The sequence below is a fragment of the Athene cunicularia genome, assembly GCF_003259725.1.
Source record: "Athene cunicularia isolate RWA chromosome 2 unlocalized genomic scaffold, athCun1 chr2_part1, whole genome shotgun sequence".
In the NCBI taxonomy this organism is placed as follows: Eukaryota; Metazoa; Chordata; class Aves; order Strigiformes; family Strigidae; genus Athene; species Athene cunicularia.
In genome coordinates, this window is record NW_020799095.1 from 55,531,009 (window position 1) to 55,550,895 (window position 19,887).

The window sequence follows — 19,887 nt, forward strand, 5'->3', positions numbered from 1 at the left end:
GCCCTCAGGCATAGGAGGGTGCCCCGGCGACGGCCCTGAGCAGAGTCCCGCTGCTTCGGCGGAGCGCTCGAGCGGCGTTTCGCGGCCGGGCCGCGGAGGGAAGGAAGGGGGGCCGCGGAGCCGGGACCCGCGCGGCATCCAGCGGCAACGTCGGGCATTAGCAGCCTGAAGGGGAAGCCGTAGAGGTGAAAAGGGAATTTCCTCCAGCAGTGCGCCGTGGCTGTGTTAGAACTGCGCATAACCGGTGCCGGGACATCAGCTGAGCGCCAAGGCCGCACGTCCTCTGCGCGAGGTTCCCGAATCCTTGGAGACTCGCCTTTATTTTAACTGAAAATTAAGTCCGGCAATACGTATCCAGTTAAAACAGCTGGTTTCTGATGTGTCTGGTTCAAATTAAATGATGAGCTATTCGTTCCTCTGTGGCCACAACACTTTTTGATCTTTATTCATTACTTACCCCAAAATACAGTGCTAGTAGCAACTTTTGTTTAGTCTGGAAGACATTGGTCAAACTATTTCATGAGGTGGCTAAGGTTTCTGGCATTGTTTTCCTCCAGTTTAGGGGCTATTGGCAACTTTTCTGACTAATATTTTTGGAAGACAGTAGTCTGGGTGTTTAAACTTGGATAGCTAAAGCTAGGGGTCTAAGCAGACAGATTAAGCGTGTAGTTTACTTGTTGATCAAACTGTTATAGAGGGTGAGCATAATATTATTGCTTTGTTTTTAATATACACAGTTGACCTGAAAAGATTATTGTATCTTTAACATATTTTGTTTTGAGGTAGCCAGCTTTGGAATATAAAAATCACCGTTTCTTGTAATTGCATTAAGTTACTCTCTTTAGAAGGAGCCTTTCAAATCATTATTTTATTCTCCAGATAGCAGATTACAGTCTCACCTGAACTGGAGGGAAAGTGAATGAAAGCCCTGAGTGTATTCCATAATAGGCCTAATGGTCTGCTAGCAGATAAAAGTTGGCAGCTTCCACCTATGAATATCACTTCCCCTCCCTCTCCTTTTTCTTAAAAACTGATGCTGATTTTATGTCACGCTTATCTGACAATGTTCACAGGCAAAAAAAGGATAACAATGAGCACGAAGTAACAGGAGAGATTTGGAAAGAAGAATGGGACAGAAAGAAACAAGCACTTCATTTAAATCAGTTTTTTAAGAACAAATCATTCTAGGCAGGACCAAGCACTATTAATATCACCCTGGTCTCAGGATAGAGTTATTATTACAGCTTAGGATACATTTGCCTTTGTGATTGGTCTTTGTTTAAGTACACAAGTACTTTTGAGAGGTACTCTCAGTGAGACAGTGATGCATTATTTTTGCAGCATTTTGATGGAGGAAAACATTTTAAAATCAGTGGTTGCATTAATCTGTTTCAGACATCCTCCTTCATAGTATGGTGTAAGTAGTCCTTAGTATGTCAGTAAGTAATGTTATATATATATATTATCAATCAGTCTTTTAACTGCTTCCTGATAAGGTCAGTCCTTCTTTTCAGTTTCCCGTATTCCAAGTATTTTACCTTCAGTCCTCGAATTAAAATTCTCTATTCTGGGAGCACTGCATTGCACTACCCCCATAGTTATCTTAACTAGCCAAGTGTTACCTCTGGTTATGCAAAACTGGGCAGACATCAACACTGTTTTATGGTTGACTGAAGGAGCAAAGCACAGATAGCCTGCAAGACACATCCAGAAATCTCCAGATGGGCAAGACTGACTACTACTTGTTAAGGGGAGGCAGTGAGCTCCAAGAGCAGCTCCCAGGCGGAATAACCCCTGAGTCCCATACCTAGTGACATAAATAGGCCACGCTGATCAGTTTCAGCGTGATCCGGCAGAGTCCTTACCTTGTCCCGCTGCCAAGAATTCATAGTATCAAGCAGCCCTTGTGCCGGCACGGTCCTGTTCAATCCTAGGAGGTAGCCACAACATGGAAGGCAACTTTAAGTGCTTTTGAAGCTCACAAATCTAAATTGTTTTGTAGCATATTCATAATAACAAAGCTGCACGCAGACTACTGGTAGTGCAGCAGGTAGGAAGGGAAGCACATGATTCCCTACCATGTCCTGACCTCAGGAAGAGAGCTTAACTATACCCACCTGGGAGAACTGCTTTTTAAGAGGAGCTGGCAGTACAAGGGCCAGTACTGGCCTTGTGGAGATTGGCAATGTACATGCTCCAGCTTTAGAACATGTCCTTTCCAAGTTGCCGGCTTTCCTAACTTCCAACTATCCAGTGGGTTACCATCTTAAGTCATCACAAGTTTTGAAGGAGTAGGTGGTTGGTAAATAAATACAAAAGCTACGAGGAAAATAAAATACAAACCTCAGTTTTCGCTTACAGTCAGTAGAAGATACATCCTTAGTTGTTTTAGAGCATCTCAACTAACATCCTTAGGGAAGGGAAACAGCTGGGAAAACGAGGGCCCGATTTTTACAGAACAACCTTATTCTCTGATAACTAGCATGCAATTCTGGGTGGAAAGTAAGTGGGAAGGCTTGCAGGAAGAACATGGAGTCCTAAAGTTAGACACAAGAAATTAGATTTCATCATCTATTCCTGCAATTTAGGAGAATCTGTCTGGTCATTTGTCAGCAACATTCAGCACCACTCAGAATTGATAGCAACCTGTTCTGTTAGATATGACACTTTCTCCCTGTCAAGTTTTAGAAAGAAAAAAGTGGGTGAAGAAACTCCCAAACCTGATAAAGGCAAAGCATTCTGCAGATCTGTGCTTAGCTGTAGAGGCAGATCTTGCCACAGCAAGAAAAGCAAAACAGGGAAACTTGTTTATGATTTTGTTAATATCATTCCACTGACTGCTATACAGGCTATTGGTTCATGTAATCTTGAGAGTTGTTGGCTCCAAGAACACTAATGGCATTATGCATTAACTGTGTTACATACAGAAAAAATGGCATATGCTGCAAAATTGGGTGCTTCTAAACATGTAACAATGTCTCATGATACAAAAAGTACCTTACATATCTTTTATACTTACTTTCTACAACAAAAATGGCCATGTCTGTATCAGTGGTGTAATTTACTCTTCCAGATCTAAGTCAAAAAGAATAGAAAGCAACAATGTCTGTTATTTGTAGATGGACAAGTTCCCACTGTGGGTGCAAGGGCAGGAACCCTTTTTTTAAACTCCTCTGTGTATAGGAGTGTGTAGTCACCTGTCATTCAGGCCAGTATTGACAGATTTCTCAGAATCCCTTTCCATCTGCTCGCAGCACATACAGGCCCTGATAAACCCACCCTGAAACTAGTATTTGTATGCTGAATAATGTTGAAGTACACTGTGCTAGCTCAGGGGAGCAAAATTAACTTCTTTACCTAGCTGTTTTTTTTCTCCTGCAGCAGACGGAAAAGGAGAGAAAATGACATGAAACCTGGCAAGCAGTAGCAGATTCTAGGGGCAAATAAAAAAGTGCTTATGGGAGCAGTAGAACAGAGAAACTGAGAAAAGGCCGGGGAGCTCTGACAGGTAGGACAGAGAGGGGACATTTATTGTAATTTCTGCTTCAAAGGGAGATCAGAGAACACAGTCCTCTAGCCCTCCTTTATTATTTATTGGGAATATAGAACAGAGGATCTTCCCTGTCATCTTCCTTCCAGTACTGCTGTGTGCAGAAGGTAGAGAATGGACAGGTGCACTAGAGATAAACTGGTAACATTCTTGTGCACAGGGGAGGTGACAAGATACAGATGACTTGCTCAGAAGCGTAACATTTAAGCAAACAGCCGTATTACTGTGATTGTACTATCCTGTTCATTTGTTGTGGGTTTTTTTTCCTTTTAGTAATTGAAGGCCGTACATCTAGAGAGGTGCCAAGACCAGAAAGGGAGTGCAAGTTTGTAAATGCATGTCACATGCAAGAGACTGCTAGAGATGACTCAAGTAAACAGAACTTGTCTTCAAAGCTACTACTAGATTTCTGGAGATGTATCAGTAAGAAGGTTAAACAGATCCTCAACAGTTGTTTTCATGCTATTTAATCCTAGAATAACCCCATTTCTATGAAGTTCACAAGAATTCTGTTCCTAATTCATATGGGGTAACAAGTAAAAACCTGTGTTATCCCAAGCTCTGGATCTCCTACTGTGTCTCTTTACATGTCTCATTTTTGTTTCACTCTGGCACAAAAAAAACAAACTAACACTAAATTTCTTGTTAGCATAATTAAAAAAAAAAAAAAAAAACAGGATTGAAACATATCTGATGTCAAATGAGTATGATCACTAACAATGAAAATAGTAACAGCTAGGTTCCAAGAAGCAGCATGATAGGCACCGAGAGTAAGAAGAATTTAAATAGCTGTATACAAATCTAAACTCTTTAAAAAATCCTTTTTATTGATTCATTACCATACAAAATTTATTCAAATTACATCCATTTGAAGTGGTAAGATCACAGCTAGAGAACAGGTCATCCTTTAATAAATCTATTTACAAAACTCGCCATAAAAGCTTTTTTGGGGTATTTTTTTGTTTGTTATTTTTTTTACAGTATTTTACAGAGGTTTTTTTTTTTTTAAACTAGCACACAATGCAAAGCTAAATTAGATTAGTATTTTGCCCACACACATTGGGACAAGTGTTTAATTTGTACAAAAAAGATGGTCTACGTTAGTCTTCATTTTCTCTTCCCCCGCAAAAGTGCCCCTTTGTCTCGCAAATCAGGCTCACACAACTTTTACTTTCCTCTTCCACAAGACAAAAACTTTAAATACTACAATTTTATTTACAGATCCACATCTAAAAAAACTCTTAAAAAATTACAAACCAGCTAGAAAATATTCTGGCAGTGTTTACAAATTAATTCTATTGTACAAAACTGCTAGATAACTAAAGTGTGAGTTGAGAACATATATCAACTTAAATACAACTGCTGAATGATCTATGCACACATTTGTACATATAAACACACACTTAACACTGTTTAACAGTTCTTTATGTGTTGCCCTTTATACATTTGTTATATTCCAAAACTCACACAGTCATACAGTTTCCTTATTAGTACTGTGACTTCTTGCCTTTTCATGTGTGAGCTTTCATAGCAGCAACTCAATGGTACCAGAAAACCTGCATCCATAATATTCTACTACAGTACAAATAGTACTAATTTTCTGAGTATGTCAGATAAGCACAACAGTAATGCAAACAAAAGGATTACATGGGCATCATCTAATCAACATTACATTAATTTAGCCCAGAACATGGCAACATATTTTACACTCAAAAAAAAAATTATTTAAGACTTCTTAGAATTCCTCTCACGTTCAAAAAAATAAATATTGGTACTATACTATACTACCAAAGATCTTCAAAAAATAAATGCAATTCAGTTGATGTGGTACTTACAGTTATGTACTTTGGAAAAAAATTAGTTCCATTTTGCTGGCGAAGAGAATTATAAAAAGCTGTAAGCAGAGGAAGCTAACCCACCGAGATAAATATGATATATTGAGCAAACAAAGCTTGACATAAGTGTTTTCCATAGAGGGAAAAACCCACAGTGCATCTCTAGTAGGCACTTAACACAAAGCCCCACTTAGTACCACAAAAATTTATGTACCAGTTCTAATGCACACTGGGGGCAGTAAAATTGAACTGTGCATCTTCTTTCTAGTTTAAAAAAACAACCAAACAAAAACTACTTTCACACACACACACACACACACACACACACACACACACAAGCATTTTTAAAAATCTGATTACTACAAGAAGTGGCAGAACTTTATACTTTTCCATATTTGCAATATACACTACATTTACAGTGTATTTTATTAAAAGCTTTTAAGGACATAAGTATTTGACCTCATAATGAGACATATACACAGCTCAAAATGAGCATTATGACAGCAATTTAAACATTCCCACAAGTAGCTGAAGAATCCCATTTCACACTTTTGCATTACTTCATATTTATGTTCACTGCAGGTACAATCCATGTTGTGACACTCAAAAGACATGCATTCTCTGCAGAAGGCACGACCTGAAATACTATTATGAAACTGTTACTTAGGACTAAACCAGTTCATCGAGCCCTTCTCCATAAGCCCACTTTGTCACGGTAAGCAGAGACTGGGGGAGTGTGAAGAGAAAACGTTTATGGTCACCTGCTTGTACTTGCTGACTCACAAGGCGCTGGAGCTCAGGGTTAAGGAGAAGGCCTTGCTGTAAAAGCCTTCACTTGTTTTATAGTATTTTAGGGAGTAATTAATTAAAACATCAGTACTGTTCAAGAGCCTACTTAATAATGCTATTTTATAGTAATTAGGGGACAACTGAATGACGGCAGGTTTTTTGATGCCATTAAAAACGTGATTTAGATATGGACAGCATTTAAGGGAATCAGCTGTATATAAATTCATCCACCAATGAAGGAAGCTTCTCTAAATCATAAGCATCAAAGAGGTCACTGATGCCTTCTTCATCCCCAAGGCTCAGCAAATAATCTTCCTGAAGCAGAGGAGGCAGCAAATTCACAAATGGTCCTTCAAAGTTTGAGGGAATTTGGTCCTCGGTCTGCTGTAGAAGGTTGGCTGGGGAAGCCAATGGAGAGATTGTTGCCATATTTACTGAGCAGTCACCTTGTCCTGAGTTAGCAGAAGCCACTTCTGTAAGAGAAAGGAGAGGAAAAAGTAAAAGATGACATTTAATCTCATTAGAAATATCAGACACAGATCAAACAAAGTAGCCACTGCAAAAAGGGCCTTTCATAAAGCATCATTTCAACAAAAAATGGCTTCCATATAATTTCCATCTCGTTTTTGATGTGTTACAAAGGGCTTCTCAAAAATGTTCATGTTGCTATCACCACCAACTTTTCTACTAAAATATTATTTTATAAGGTTTAAACAGCTACTGGAGGGTGGTGTGGTGTGTGAAATAAAATTCAATCAAGTATAGTGAGAGATGTCCATTTTTCAGTGGAATTCAGTCAAAGGGAAAACTTTCTAGGCAACACATGTCATTGGTAACATTGTGTAGCCGCATATACCCATACACAGAAATTTCTGCCTCTTTTGTTGAGGCCAATCTTTGCTGCTAATGTTCTATTTGAAAACACAAAAGGAACAAAATTGTTTCTTTCTTCAATATTGCATAAGCTTTGTTTACATATGATATGCAAACAGGAAACTTATTTTAAACAACTGATGCAGAGGAAAACATATTTCCCACTAAATATAAGCCAGAAAGGCACAGTGGAAAAATCAATACCTTAGCTTTTCACTTCTTAGAAAAATAAAGCCGAAAAGTAAGAGCTGGATAACCAAAGTTCAAAATGAAATCTTGAACGAGAAGGTGAAGGAAGGGCATTAGTATTACAAAGAAACAATTTTACCTTTGGAAATGGTTTTGGAAATGTTTCCATTGTGATCCTGACTATAGGTTTTCATTGGACTGAGGGCATCGTTTTCCTCTGGGCACAGATAAACTTCAATAGGTCCTTGAGTACTGGATAAATGTATCAATGCACTCTGCTAACAAAACAAACATCATTAAGGTGTCATACCAATGAACACAACAGAATATTGACAATACAGAGTAAACTCTTATTAGCATGTGAGCATTTGAACACATTTTTATTAATCAAGAGAACCTGAAATCCCCCATGCATTTTTTGGAAGATGTGAAAGGCTTGGCTGATGTATCTTGCAGACTGGAAGAAAACATAAAAGCTTTTCCCACGGTATGTAGCACACGAATCTCAGAAGCCTACCATTTTATGTGTGGTATTGTAACCAGAGGCATAAAGGATTGGACTCCTAACAATTTCTTACAACCACAATAACCTGGAGGGTTTTGATGAAATGGAGCTATGCAATGGAAGTCACAGGTTTTATTATTATTCGTAACAATATTACCGGATGCATTTGTGTAAATGTTTCTGCTTTAAAAGGATACCAAAACATCTTTCCCACTCCCCCACACACCTTCAGCACTTACACTGAACTCAAATAGCTATACATAAGTTTACCTGTTTATCACGGAAGTTTTTCAAAATAACAAAAAAAGAAAAACAGATGCCATTTTCTTCACCAAAACTTGTTTATATGTCCTTCTGCCCCCTCAAGGCAGCAATTTTGATGGTGGTTCTGAATAACAGGAACTCTTAATTTGTCACAAGAAGTTATGTTCTTAACTTTCGCACATCGATGCAATAAAAAAGTTGACATATATAGACGCAGAAAATCTGCAAGGTTGCTCTTTGTGTTATGATGGAAAAATCATAAATGACTCTGGTTACAAATAAACCCGCTCCAGCTGTATTGCATTAATAGTTTTAAAAAGCATGAACGCAGGCATTCTATACCTCTTTGCAGACTTATTTCAAATATATTTTATTGTTCCCTTGGATAAAAAATTTCATATTACTTGTATTCTCACAGTTATGTAACATAATAGACAGTGTTTACAAATACAGAGAACAACTGAACAGGGATTCCCCAGGGCAGAGAAAACAGTTAAGACTACTTAGGGCAATGCTGTAATTAGAAAAAAGGAGATGGGAAGAGCAGGAATTAGAGAAGGTACTGTTGAGTGACTGAGGAATGCAAAAAAACCACTGAAATGTAACAGCAAATGAGAGAAAGGAATAGGACTTTATTGCCTGAAGCTGAAAATTAAATTGTAAATTGGGTAGAGGGGATAAGGGCGGTCTAGGTGCTAGTTTTAGTGATTGTGTGCACCTCTACCTGCTTGATTTCACTGAATTAAAAATCAAAGCATAACACCAAAGGGAAAGAAACAGGAAAGCAAGCAACAGTAACAGCATATATTTATGGATACTGATAAAAGATATCCTTCTTCATTGCAGCAAAATGTTTTATTCTTCTAAAACCTGCACCTAAGTTCAAACAGAAAATTAAGGACAAAGATAGAAAAAAAAATAAAAAGGATGGAAACGGTAATGGGCCTAAGAACATGAAGACTAATCTCAGGAAAAGAAGTGACAGGGAATGCAGGAAGCCCTGGGCTCACTGGAACCCACCCACTGGTAAGGATGAAAGAATAATGCAGAGATATGAACACAACACAGAGGAGTTGGGGAGTTAGCCCTATCTCTAATTGTTCCATGAAATTAGGTACATTTCTTGAAGCTCTAAAGCAGTGGCTTGTGCAAATTATTTATGTTTGTCCAACATACTTGGGTCTGTCATAACAATTGGGAATTGTAAAGCACCACACGATTGCTACCAAGAAATAAAATTCCAGGAGCAACTGAACCATGTGGTTCATAAATCATGAGAGGAATGAAGAAAAGTAAAGCTACTCCCTGAGGATACCATCAAAGAAAAGCCACCTGAAGCATTTTTCTCTGCAATTGTGACATAGGTAAAGGAAGCAGCTACATTACCCTAGACATCTACCTGAGATAAGGAAAAGAAAAAAGGGGAAAAAAAGAATGAGCCAGACATCTCTCATACAAAAGTCAGCACTCAGAGACTGTGGCTTGCAGAGCAAAGAACAACAGAAGAAGGAAAGAAATGAACACAGACATCTTCAGAAAGAGAAGTACTTATAATAAAATAGGAAAGGACATCCCTATGCCCTACAGACTTCATGATAGCAAACAAAAAGTACACTAGCAGAATATAAAAAGTTTTACACAGATGAGTAAAATCAGTGTCAATGAAGCAAAAATGATGATGGAAGAATGAAGGGCAAGAATGGATTCTAGGAGTAAAACATAAGTTTCCACAATAACTGTAATACCTCAGAACAGAAAATCCTACATGAAAACATATCTCAATAAATTAGGCTATCGGTAAGCATCAAGTTGCTTAAGGCACTGAGTTAGCCATGAAATTTAAAACTACATAGACTTAAAGAGACCTGAATGTCTTAAGAGCAAGATTTTATGTGGTTACAAACAGGAAATTTCAACTGTCAAGGAAGAGCTCTTCTTCACATAAAGTAGGGCAAAAGACAGTATTTGTAAATAGTGTGGATTACTCTGAAGGAAAGCTGGAATTGAGAGAAAAAAAGCAATAAATAATGATTGCCCTGTGTAAACTTATTTTTGAAGTTTCCCCTTGCTATCTAACAAACCCACCCCCCCCCATCTTTAAAGTTTGTAAAACAGATGAATATAGGACTGTATGCCAATAAATCCTACTTGGGCATCAGTTACCACAGTAAGATTCACAACACACTTGCTCCATCTATAGCAAATCGATGCATAACCTAAGCAAGAAACAGCAGGTTCTCCTTACCTCCACTGGGTCAGGCACTTCAAGTCTTGTTTCTGGAGGAGCTTTCACAACTATAACAGTTTGGTCTTTAAGGCCACTAATTTTTCGAATATCTTGATATGTCACATAAGCTAATGTAATCACTGTTAAGGAATTTTCCAACCCAGGTTACAACATATTCGACTATTAGAAGAGGCAGAAGTCTATTGTTCCATTTTATCATGGCTACTTCACTCTTAGCAAAAAGTCTTCTGTTCTCTACACTGGTGGAGATTGTAGTGAAACTCTGTGAGAACTTCTCTTAGATATAACAGCTGGGGCCACTACTGAGTGACAAAAGGGATTCTCCATGCTGAGCACTTCTCTCTCCTCTCCTTTATATGCATAAATCTACCCAAGCTAAAGCTCCACAACCTGAAAATACTCACAGACTCTGCAAAGCAAAATTTTTTACACACTTGCTAGCAAAATGCAGAGAACTAGAAGTCACAGAAAAAAATGTAAACGAATTTACAGGTGCATGTTATAGATGTGTATACACAATGTAACTTTGAAGTCACCAAAAATCATAATTTCAGTTTTCATTTGAGGGGGTTTTGTAATCATCTATACAACATGTATAAACGCATAACATTTATAAAACATAAATATATTATTTCAAAAACCTGTTTAATTTACTTTAAGCTTGACAGTGCAGAAGGTCAATTTTTGCATAAGCACTGAATTAATATTAATATTTTGCTGTTCAGTATGAATTTGTCCAAATCAACATGAGTGTTTTAGTGGGTTACTTCATGGTGGCACCTCACATACAGACGCACGTAACCAAGATGTTGCAGTGCTTTTGGTTGCAAAAAAAACCCGTGAAACAGCCACAGTCACATGCAACCAATTCCAGATCTTTAGTTTTCTAGTGAGGTATGTAGCCTAATGTTGATACCACAGAAATAAAAACTCTGATTTATTATTATACTTTTTGGGGGTGTAAGTGCAAACAATTTTGGTAAATGCACACTGTTACGATGCAGTAACATGCAAGACAGACTGCCTAGGCTCAAAACACCAATGTATTTCACACCTAACTTGGACCAAACAGGTCAAGAGGTAAAACAACAGGTCAGCTTTCACACAAATGGCTTTTATCACGGCTTTTAACGCTTGTTTAGTAAGGTTTGAAAAGGCAGAATACAAATTATAGCAACAGTGGCTATTGCTAATAGCAATGCTATATGAACAAAGGAAAAGATTGCATGGATTTCAGATAAAACAACAACAATCTTTATTGCTGTAGCTAAAGGCTCCTCTTGCTGGGCATATCCCAAAACATTTAAGGTAGCAATCAATTACTTTCTGATTCTATTTATAAAGGAAACAAGGAAGCACGCTACCTAATCTTGATTGAAAAAAAAAAAAAAAAGCCTTCAAAAGCAGAAGCTGTGTCTTCATCAATTAAGCAAAGGAAGAAGCTTCTCATCTCTGAGTATTCAGCAGGTCAGACTTCAGTAAAGTGAGGGAAAGGCAGTACTGGGATGAACTCAGAGTCAGTCCCGGGTTTCACACTTCTTCATTCCTTCCTCAGTAATCACCAGTATAATCAGTAAACTTAGTGTCACAAAAGGATTTGGGGAATACGCTCTCCTAAATCCAAAAGCATAAGGCCAACATGCTGCTAATGCTGATCCCTCCTTATACATCCCCATGGGAGCCAGCAACGGCAGGGCAGGGATCAGCAAGAATCAGCACTAGAGAAGCAGAATCATAATGCTCAGTTTTGTCTTGCTTAAATCTCTTCAAGGATCAAGCTCTTAGTTGAAGGCAGTGCTTACCCTACTCCCTTGGTGCCACTTGGTGATCTTTGCTTACATCTCAAATGTGTATGAAAGCTAGTCAAAACACAATATTTACATACTTCACATACTTTTTACTGACCCTATCCTAGTTATTTCCTATACCTCAGAACAGAGAATAAGTCCATTTTATTAGATGCTCTTTAAGAACTACATAAAGAAATGTTTCCACATCAGCATTTAATAAAATGCTTTCTTCTGTTGCTAACAGGTGGGAAATCTAGTGAAAATGTGAATTGGTTAATTACAAGGGCTATTAACAGCCAAAATACCAACTGTCGTATAAATCTTATGCAACTGAGCATTACCGTTACATTAAATAATTCAGTCTAAAATATTTTGAGAGCCCATAAAACATTTATCTATGATATTCTATTATAGATTCTCTAACCAGAGGAATCTGAAAATTTGTTGCAAGTTTCAGACTGTCTCCCAACTTTATTTTCCTCCCCATGCCTGTAATTTATATACACATCAGTTCAAAGAAAAAAAAAAAAAAAAAGTAATGAGTACACACACACACACACACACACACAGACACACCTCTGTTACCAAGGCATGCAAAGTCTTCACAATGGTAATTTCTGCACACATACAACCAGGGTTTGCTCTAGGCTCAAAAGAGTTGAAAAAGCACCAGGTTGTTGGAGGTTATCACTCAATCAGCTAGATTGTTGGTTCTACTCTATGTGAACACAGATGTTAACGGGCTCCTGTATATGCCACTTTTTTTTTTTTTTTTTTTTTTTTTTTTTTTTTTTTTTTTTTTTTTTACACATTCCAGAAGCATTACAGGTCCAAGTGGCTTAAGTAACTTTTTTACAGAACTACATTAACACCCATTAGCCAACTTCTTGAAATTTCTGATGCTTTGTATCACAATATAGAGAGGAATTCTCCTAGTATTACAGGGCACAAAGAAACTGACCACCTCTGAGGTTTTGGGAAAAAGGATATCTCTGATTCTCTGAGTCCTCCGTTAGCAGCTTGAGGTCCAGGGTGCAGCTTTGGATTAGCTCATCCAGTTTCTTCTCTTCCTGAGTCAGTTCGGTCACCTCCTTCGTGAGGCCCTGACGCTGTGCCAACATGCCACCATCCTCTGATAGACTGCAGCCCCTATAGATGTAAAGTCAACAGACACCCTTTCAGCATTTGTAAAACTCGACCCTATGCTGTGGGAAAGGGAAGAGGCAAGGTTTTACACTGCAGATCAAGTTCTTAGCCCCTTCTTCCTAAACCTGCCCATAGCAAGTCAACATTAGAAGATGCTTTTTCTGCAATGTGTAATTTGCATGACAACACATTTTGGAACTGCTATCGAGATGGAAAAGTTGAATATTTCTAAGCACTTCCCAAACCTTGCTTCTAGCTCCCCTCCCCTCTAAACACATCCTATAAAAGACTGAGGAAGGCAGTAGGTAGAGATGTGTACTTAAAAACTTACTCTTCTTGCAGAAGCAAATGAGTTAAATCAGTATTCAAACAAAATGCTGGTTTCTAATTTCCCCGACAAATGCTATTTCTACACCCAAAACCTGCCTTAACAGAAAAAAAAAGCTTTATCCTGATGGAAGGCATTTTGGATGATTGCTTGGAGTAAAGTGTTAGAATGGAAGGTGGGAAAAGAAAAATACTGCTGCTCTGAAATCAGCGAGGAGGAATGGAAAAAGGATAATGAATACTCACATCCACTGAATGTTGTTTTTGGATTTTTTCTTAATGAGATGGATGCCTTCCAGTACATTGGTGATATCATAAATCCTCCTTTTTTGCACCTTGAGGACCTCTGCCGCTCTGTTCAAATCTAAGACCCCATCAGGAGATTGGCTCAGCAACTGAATGAACTTCTTTGTAAGAAGGCCAAGTGACGTATCATACCGAGTCTTTTCTGAAGGAGATTTTGGAGCTTGGAAAGAAAAAAAAAAAAACAAAAAACCCCAGACAAATCAGTTTTTTCTCATTTTGGTTCCAAAAGCAGCATCCAGAAATTCAAGGATGCATATTACAGATATTTCTTTCATTTTTACTGAAGAAATCTCTCAAACCTCTGCATTAAGACACAATTTACCACTGGGTATTTATTTGTATTTCAAGATGTACTTTTCCAAAAGTCACAGGTACATGAGCAAATACATGCTTTTTTAAAATGCAAATATTTCCATTAGTCTGACAGATACATATAGCAATATTCTACTTAGGCTTTCACTATGTGAATTCTTAGTATTTTTAGTATGTATTTATCCTGGCAGCAATACCAAAAATTCCCCTATGATTCTCCTTCATCAGGCTGATAGCCAGCTTTCACCAGGGTTTGATTTTCCCCTACTGTAAGATAAGTGTTTCACATGCAATTAAGCAGGACTTAGGTGTACTTCAGTGGGTGAACACAATGACAGATTCCATCAGTGCCATACTCCACGTCTTGCAGAAAACTCAAGTGAATTAGAGGAGACTGATGTAAGATACAATTTATAATCATGATTTCTCCATAACCAAACAATGCTCAAACTGGGCAAGAGTGTCCACTTCCTCCAAGTTAGAAGTCAGCAAACAGCTTGTATCTTACTAGACTGCTCAGTGTTTTCATGCACAAATGCAGCATCTATATACTTAATAGATGTGCTTTTAAGAGTTTAAATACTTAAAATTAGAAATTAATCTGATCTAAGTGTTCAATGTCTTTGTGTCAAGGGAAATGAGCCAACCACTACTGGAAGTCTGTTGGGCTGGTACATCTCCAACCTTTCATTAGCTTCAAGTATTATGCAGGACAGATCTTAGGCTGATCTGGTGGTCATTTTCATGTTGTCGAGGTTCAGGTCCCACATTTAATTGCAGAAGTCAGTCAAAACTGAAATCCTACCTCTAAGCAATCTGTTAGACTACTCTGAAATATTCTGAAGAATATAATGGCTTTTCAATGAAGACCAAGTCATTGCCTGTTTGCAAAGAGAACCAGCTAACTGTATCTCATTCTTTGGTAGGTTCACGGCTTCTCTGCACAGGGAAATGGAGGAATATTCACATCACTTAGGTGACCTTGTAAATTTAGAGCAGGATGGTTTCTGCTTGTTTTTCCTTTGGGGTTTAGAAAAGAATAAGAGGATCAGAGTGATAAGGGCAAAAGGCTACTTGACCCCCACCTAAAACAGCATGGGCTTCTGGTCATGCACCAAGAAGTTCCCTGTACAACCTTACCAACACTGCAGCTGCATTCTATGCCCCAAATGGTACTGAACTTCCATAAAAACACACAAAAGGGACTTCATTTAGCTTAATGAAGTTTAGTTTAATTAAGACAACTGTGATGGTTTAACATGTCCACTTTAAGTTCGTATCTTCAGCTAGTTCCACATTTCTTATCTGCCTCAATAAATAGAAACAAGCACTTAGACTGGTGAGGTGGGAGAAATAAATATACCTTCACATCTCTTGCTCCCATCACTGCCACTGCTGCCCCAGTTGTCCCCTTTCCCTGCTCGCCTCCCTCAGCAAGCCTAATTCTCCTGCTGTAATCCCCCAAACAAGATGGCAAGGCTACAACCCCCAGGTTGTGTTGCATGAAACCTACTGCCTGAGGCAATACAGATGTGCAAAAAATGAATACTTGCAGCAACTAAGCAGCGGCAGTAATAATATAGTCATATTGCAGGGAGAGAAGGCAGCTCAGAGCCCACAAAAAGCATTTAGTGTGCAATGCTGCTGAGGCACAGCTACTGCTCTTTGCAAATCCCTGCCTGGGGGAAGAAGCTCTGCCAATCAGCTGTTGCAACTTTAGCAGGGAAAGAGGAGGGTGGCCTGATTAGCCTTGCCTAATAATTGTGTGTTTGATCCCATCATTCCCTTGATTCCTAGCATCCACCTCTCTTAAGTGTTCCCAGCTTGGCATCCTTGGCTGAAGAGGAGGACCTGTACCGAGAAGCTGGCCTGGCAAGCAGAGCAAAAGACCTGGCAGCCAGGAGACTCTGCAGCCTCTCAGCAGCTCTGCACCAACCCATGCACGCTGAAAACCTGTCCACTGCCTGGCTGTGGGTTTGAGTATGTTTCATGTACAACCAGGTGAGGATAGTAATAAACACATTCTTTTAGCTAGGTAACGCAGCCTGTTGTACTGGTTCACTCTGATGTCAAGCTAGTAAAATTAAAAACTCTGTTCCATACAGCGTGTCACAGGTTCCCTTACTTTTTGGGCTGTCTGGACTTCTTGTCGCAGCTCTTCCTTTCCCCTTTGGAGTCTTTAATCCTTCAGCAAGATACTGGTGGCCGCTTTCTCCTAGCTCCAGCCTTCGCTTTGCCTGTTAAAAAAAATGGGTGGTTTTTTTAATTGATGGTTTGTTAAGAAGAGTATTTCACTTTATCAAACATAATATTGGGGCTATAGGAAAGGTAGACAGCAGTGAACTTTTCACAGCAAGGTATCAATACAGGTTCATACCCCATAGTCATCACAAGAGAATTGATGGAGTTTTCATTTGAAAATTCAGCATTTTTTTTAAATTTGAAAAGCTGGGTGACAGTTGTATGATCTACTTCAAGTCTAGTCTGGACCTTCTTCAATATCTATGAAAGATTTCTACCCTTAACTGAAAAGTTATCAACTCAAGTAAGTAAAACAAAGAATCTCTCATGCATACGTATGCACCCACAAAGCTACACTTCTTTTGAAGAATTCCTTATATCCATTTAAGTTTGTGCACAGGTAGTATTAGTGCAAGTTACATTTTTCCTTCACCATTTGAAAGGATGGCTTTGAGAGGACCAGTAACTTCCACTAATATAAACTTTCCATCAATGAAATACATGATATCAAGAGCAGCACTGGACAACTCTTCTCCTCTGCTTCTCAACAATTTTTGTCCTCATTGAAAGCACAACCCCTGCCTTTATTTCACATTAACTAGCACATTTGTATTAAAGCTGCCTACATAAAAGCATGATGGAGCTAAAGTAGTATTAGGAAGACAATGCCTGAAAATCAGCTAAATGTTGCATTCAGGTCAAAGGAAAGCTGTGTACATTTTGAGTAATAAAAATAATGAATGAAACTTAAACTATGCAACACAAACTGCAATGAAAACCACCACCAATATGAATTTTGTTCCTAGACAGAAACACAATCTACTATCTTTGGAAACAATTCTATACCCTGCCATGTTACTCAGGTTACTGAAATCAAATCTGAGGATACTCGTTATCCTAACAATTGAAAGAACATTACCTAGGAAGACTGAGGAAAAGAAGAAAAAGAAGTTTTACGTCTAATGAAATTTAGCCAAATAACTGTTTCCAAATAACATTGTTTATTCAGTTAGGTAGAATAATTCAGAATATTTTATTTGCTTGCTCTTCAGACTTGCCCCAAAGGCTTGGATCATTTTCTGCTCCTCAGTGAAACAAGTTAAAAGATACATTCTGCTATGGTTGTAGACAGGTATTTCCATATTGTGGATTTAGCTTATATGCTTTACTTTGTGTCTGTGATCAACAGAAGGCTCTAAATAAATTAATTTATATGCATTTATTTAAGGATAGCTAACCAACATCTTTGTACTGGACTCCGTCTGCAAACCTCAAACTTATTAAACAGTGAGTTAAAGCACATGAAACTCATAAGCCTGAGGTGTAACAGTGTGCGCAGAGCACCCAAGCCACTGTTCTCTGTATTTTGTGAGGAGGAGCAAGGCGCTAATTCATTGGTCACAGAACAAATCTGAACTAACTGCATACTTCTAACCAACGCAGGCACCGGGCTCCCAGCAGCCCGTTGGTGGCAGCTTTTAATGCCATGAAACACCTCTGCTCCTCTCCATGAGACATCAGCTCTGTAATCCAAGGACACAGATTCTAAAAAGGTCAACTGTTAACAAAAGCATCCAGCTAATATGTTTAGCCAACTTAATTGGATTAAATTAAGATTACAGCTATTCCACAGGGAGAAATACATTTCACACTTTTTTTAAAGTAAGTGTTTTTCCACCCTGAGAACTATAAGAGAAAAGGAAGGAGGGGTGAAAAGGGAACAATTCAGGGCGTGGGAAGACTAGGCCAAAGGGATACAATTAAAGATAAAAGAGAATCTCAAAACCAGGTGTGAGAAGGAGGGGAAATGCTAAAGACTTAAAATCCAGAGATTTGCAGCAGCTCTCTCCATCAGAAGAGAAACTTTGGTTTGGGCTACACATCAAACCTTTTTGTCTCAACTTGTTTACAAGACACGAAAACCAGTATTTTGCCCCTGCATTTCTGGTTAAACACTTACAACTTTCTCCTGCAAACTTCAAATAATCAGATTTGGTCGTGGGAAAACACAAACAGCATCCTTTGGCCACGCACAGCACACAAGCCCCTCCATGCATGCTGGGGGTGTTTAAGAGAGCTTGGTGAAGTTTAAGATTGCTTGGTGAAGGCAATTTGAACAAACCCTGGGGAATGTTTCATTTCTGGCCAGATGTTACACGTCACTCAGCAAGTGCACTCTTCCCCTTCCTGTTTTACAAACTGATAAAATGCAGGACCGAAGTGGTGTATTCTTTTAATTTATTCTTCCCTGATTTACAGACCAAAGATTTTCTAGTGCCTTTTCTTTGCGCTAGAGATCCTAGGTTAATCACAGTTTCTCTCTCTCGTCTCCAAAATTATTCATAGTGCTTTCTGATACCAGATTTCCCTTCAGAAATCTCAAAATCTGCATTAACGATCAGCAGAATCAGTGGCCCTTTTTAAAAAAAAAAAAAATCCCTCTTGATTTGCATAATTTATTTCTGCTCCAGCACTATATTCATTATTTGCGCTATTTGTACAAATTTGTATAATTTGTCTTTACTTGCATTGTTTGATCAATCATGGCATGCAGAATCCTCTGACAAAGTATGTGCAACCTGCTAAGAAGTAGCAGGCCAAAGGACACCAGCACAAAGCATCCCAATGACAGGGAAAGATAGAAAGCATATGGATTAAGAACTTCCCACCTATGTGAAACCTGAGTGTGATAAACAAAAGCCAGATACCTCAGAGGGAACGTGAAAGGATCACAAAACACACGGGGCAATGGGACGGGTAAAGCCACAAATTGATACATGCAGCAAGAGACATAAAGTAACAGGAAAGCTTCCTATTGAGCTGAACCAGACACCTACCTAATCCCTTGGTGAAGACATAAGAAATGTGACATCGACTGTTTTGACTCAATTTTCTCTTCCAATACTATGAGCAATTCCTGATTTAGATACAACTACAGATCCACTGTTCAGTGCAGACCACTAAAACCAGGTAGTACCCTGATTCCTATGTATTATTTATGCCCTTTTAGATTTGATCCCTTTTTTTTTTAAAAAAAAAAAAAAGAAACCAAGATAGCTACCACAATTAACATCAGAGGCAAACCCACAAGAATGTCTTCATAAGAACACTTGCCTCTAGAGGAAAATAGTTTAGAAAACTCCTAGGATAAGCTAAGTGTTTTCAAGTAGGCAGGACCTGATGCAATTTATTTTACAATCAATCTCAGCAATTAACTTTTAAAAAGAGGTTGGAGGCAGATATGCTTACAGAAGACTAGAAAAATGAATTGGAAAAAATACAGATGGAAAAGGTGTAAACAGGAAACTATAGTCCATACCCCTTAATGGGTTGTTTTGACTACACCGTTACCTGGGTCTAACAGGTCACTGCTATCATGTCTTCTCCCACATCCTCCCTCCAATCCTGTGCTCTGCCTGCTGCCCTAGTGCAGGCAGCACGGGACCAATGGGTCCTCATCAGGCCCCGCAGGGAGTGAGTTCAAGGGCTGATAACCAGAAGAAACGTAGCCC

The 19,887-nt window shown here is 38.7% G+C and overlaps 1 protein-coding gene across 1 annotated transcript in view; it reads right to left on the reverse strand.

Moving 5' to 3' along the window:
- Nucleotides 1-4,357: 4,357 nt before the first annotated feature.
- E2F3 (E2F transcription factor 3) overlaps nucleotides 4,358-19,887 on the reverse strand; it is a 43,081-nt gene continuing 27,551 nt past the window's right edge. Inside the window, exons 2-8 of the mRNA XM_026843626.1 lie at nucleotides 17,804-17,898; nucleotides 16,260-16,371; nucleotides 13,763-13,982; nucleotides 13,034-13,192; nucleotides 10,251-10,365; nucleotides 7,376-7,514; nucleotides 4,358-6,647 (exon numbers count right to left, since the gene is read on the reverse strand). Of these exons, the coding sequence (XP_026699427.1) occupies nucleotides 6,382-6,647; nucleotides 7,376-7,514; nucleotides 10,251-10,365; nucleotides 13,034-13,192; nucleotides 13,763-13,982; nucleotides 16,260-16,371; nucleotides 17,804-17,898 (1,106 nt within the window). The 3' untranslated portion in view covers nucleotides 4,358-6,381. The remainder of the gene's footprint in view (nucleotides 6,648-7,375; nucleotides 7,515-10,250; nucleotides 10,366-13,033; nucleotides 13,193-13,762; nucleotides 13,983-16,259; nucleotides 16,372-17,803; nucleotides 17,899-19,887) is intronic.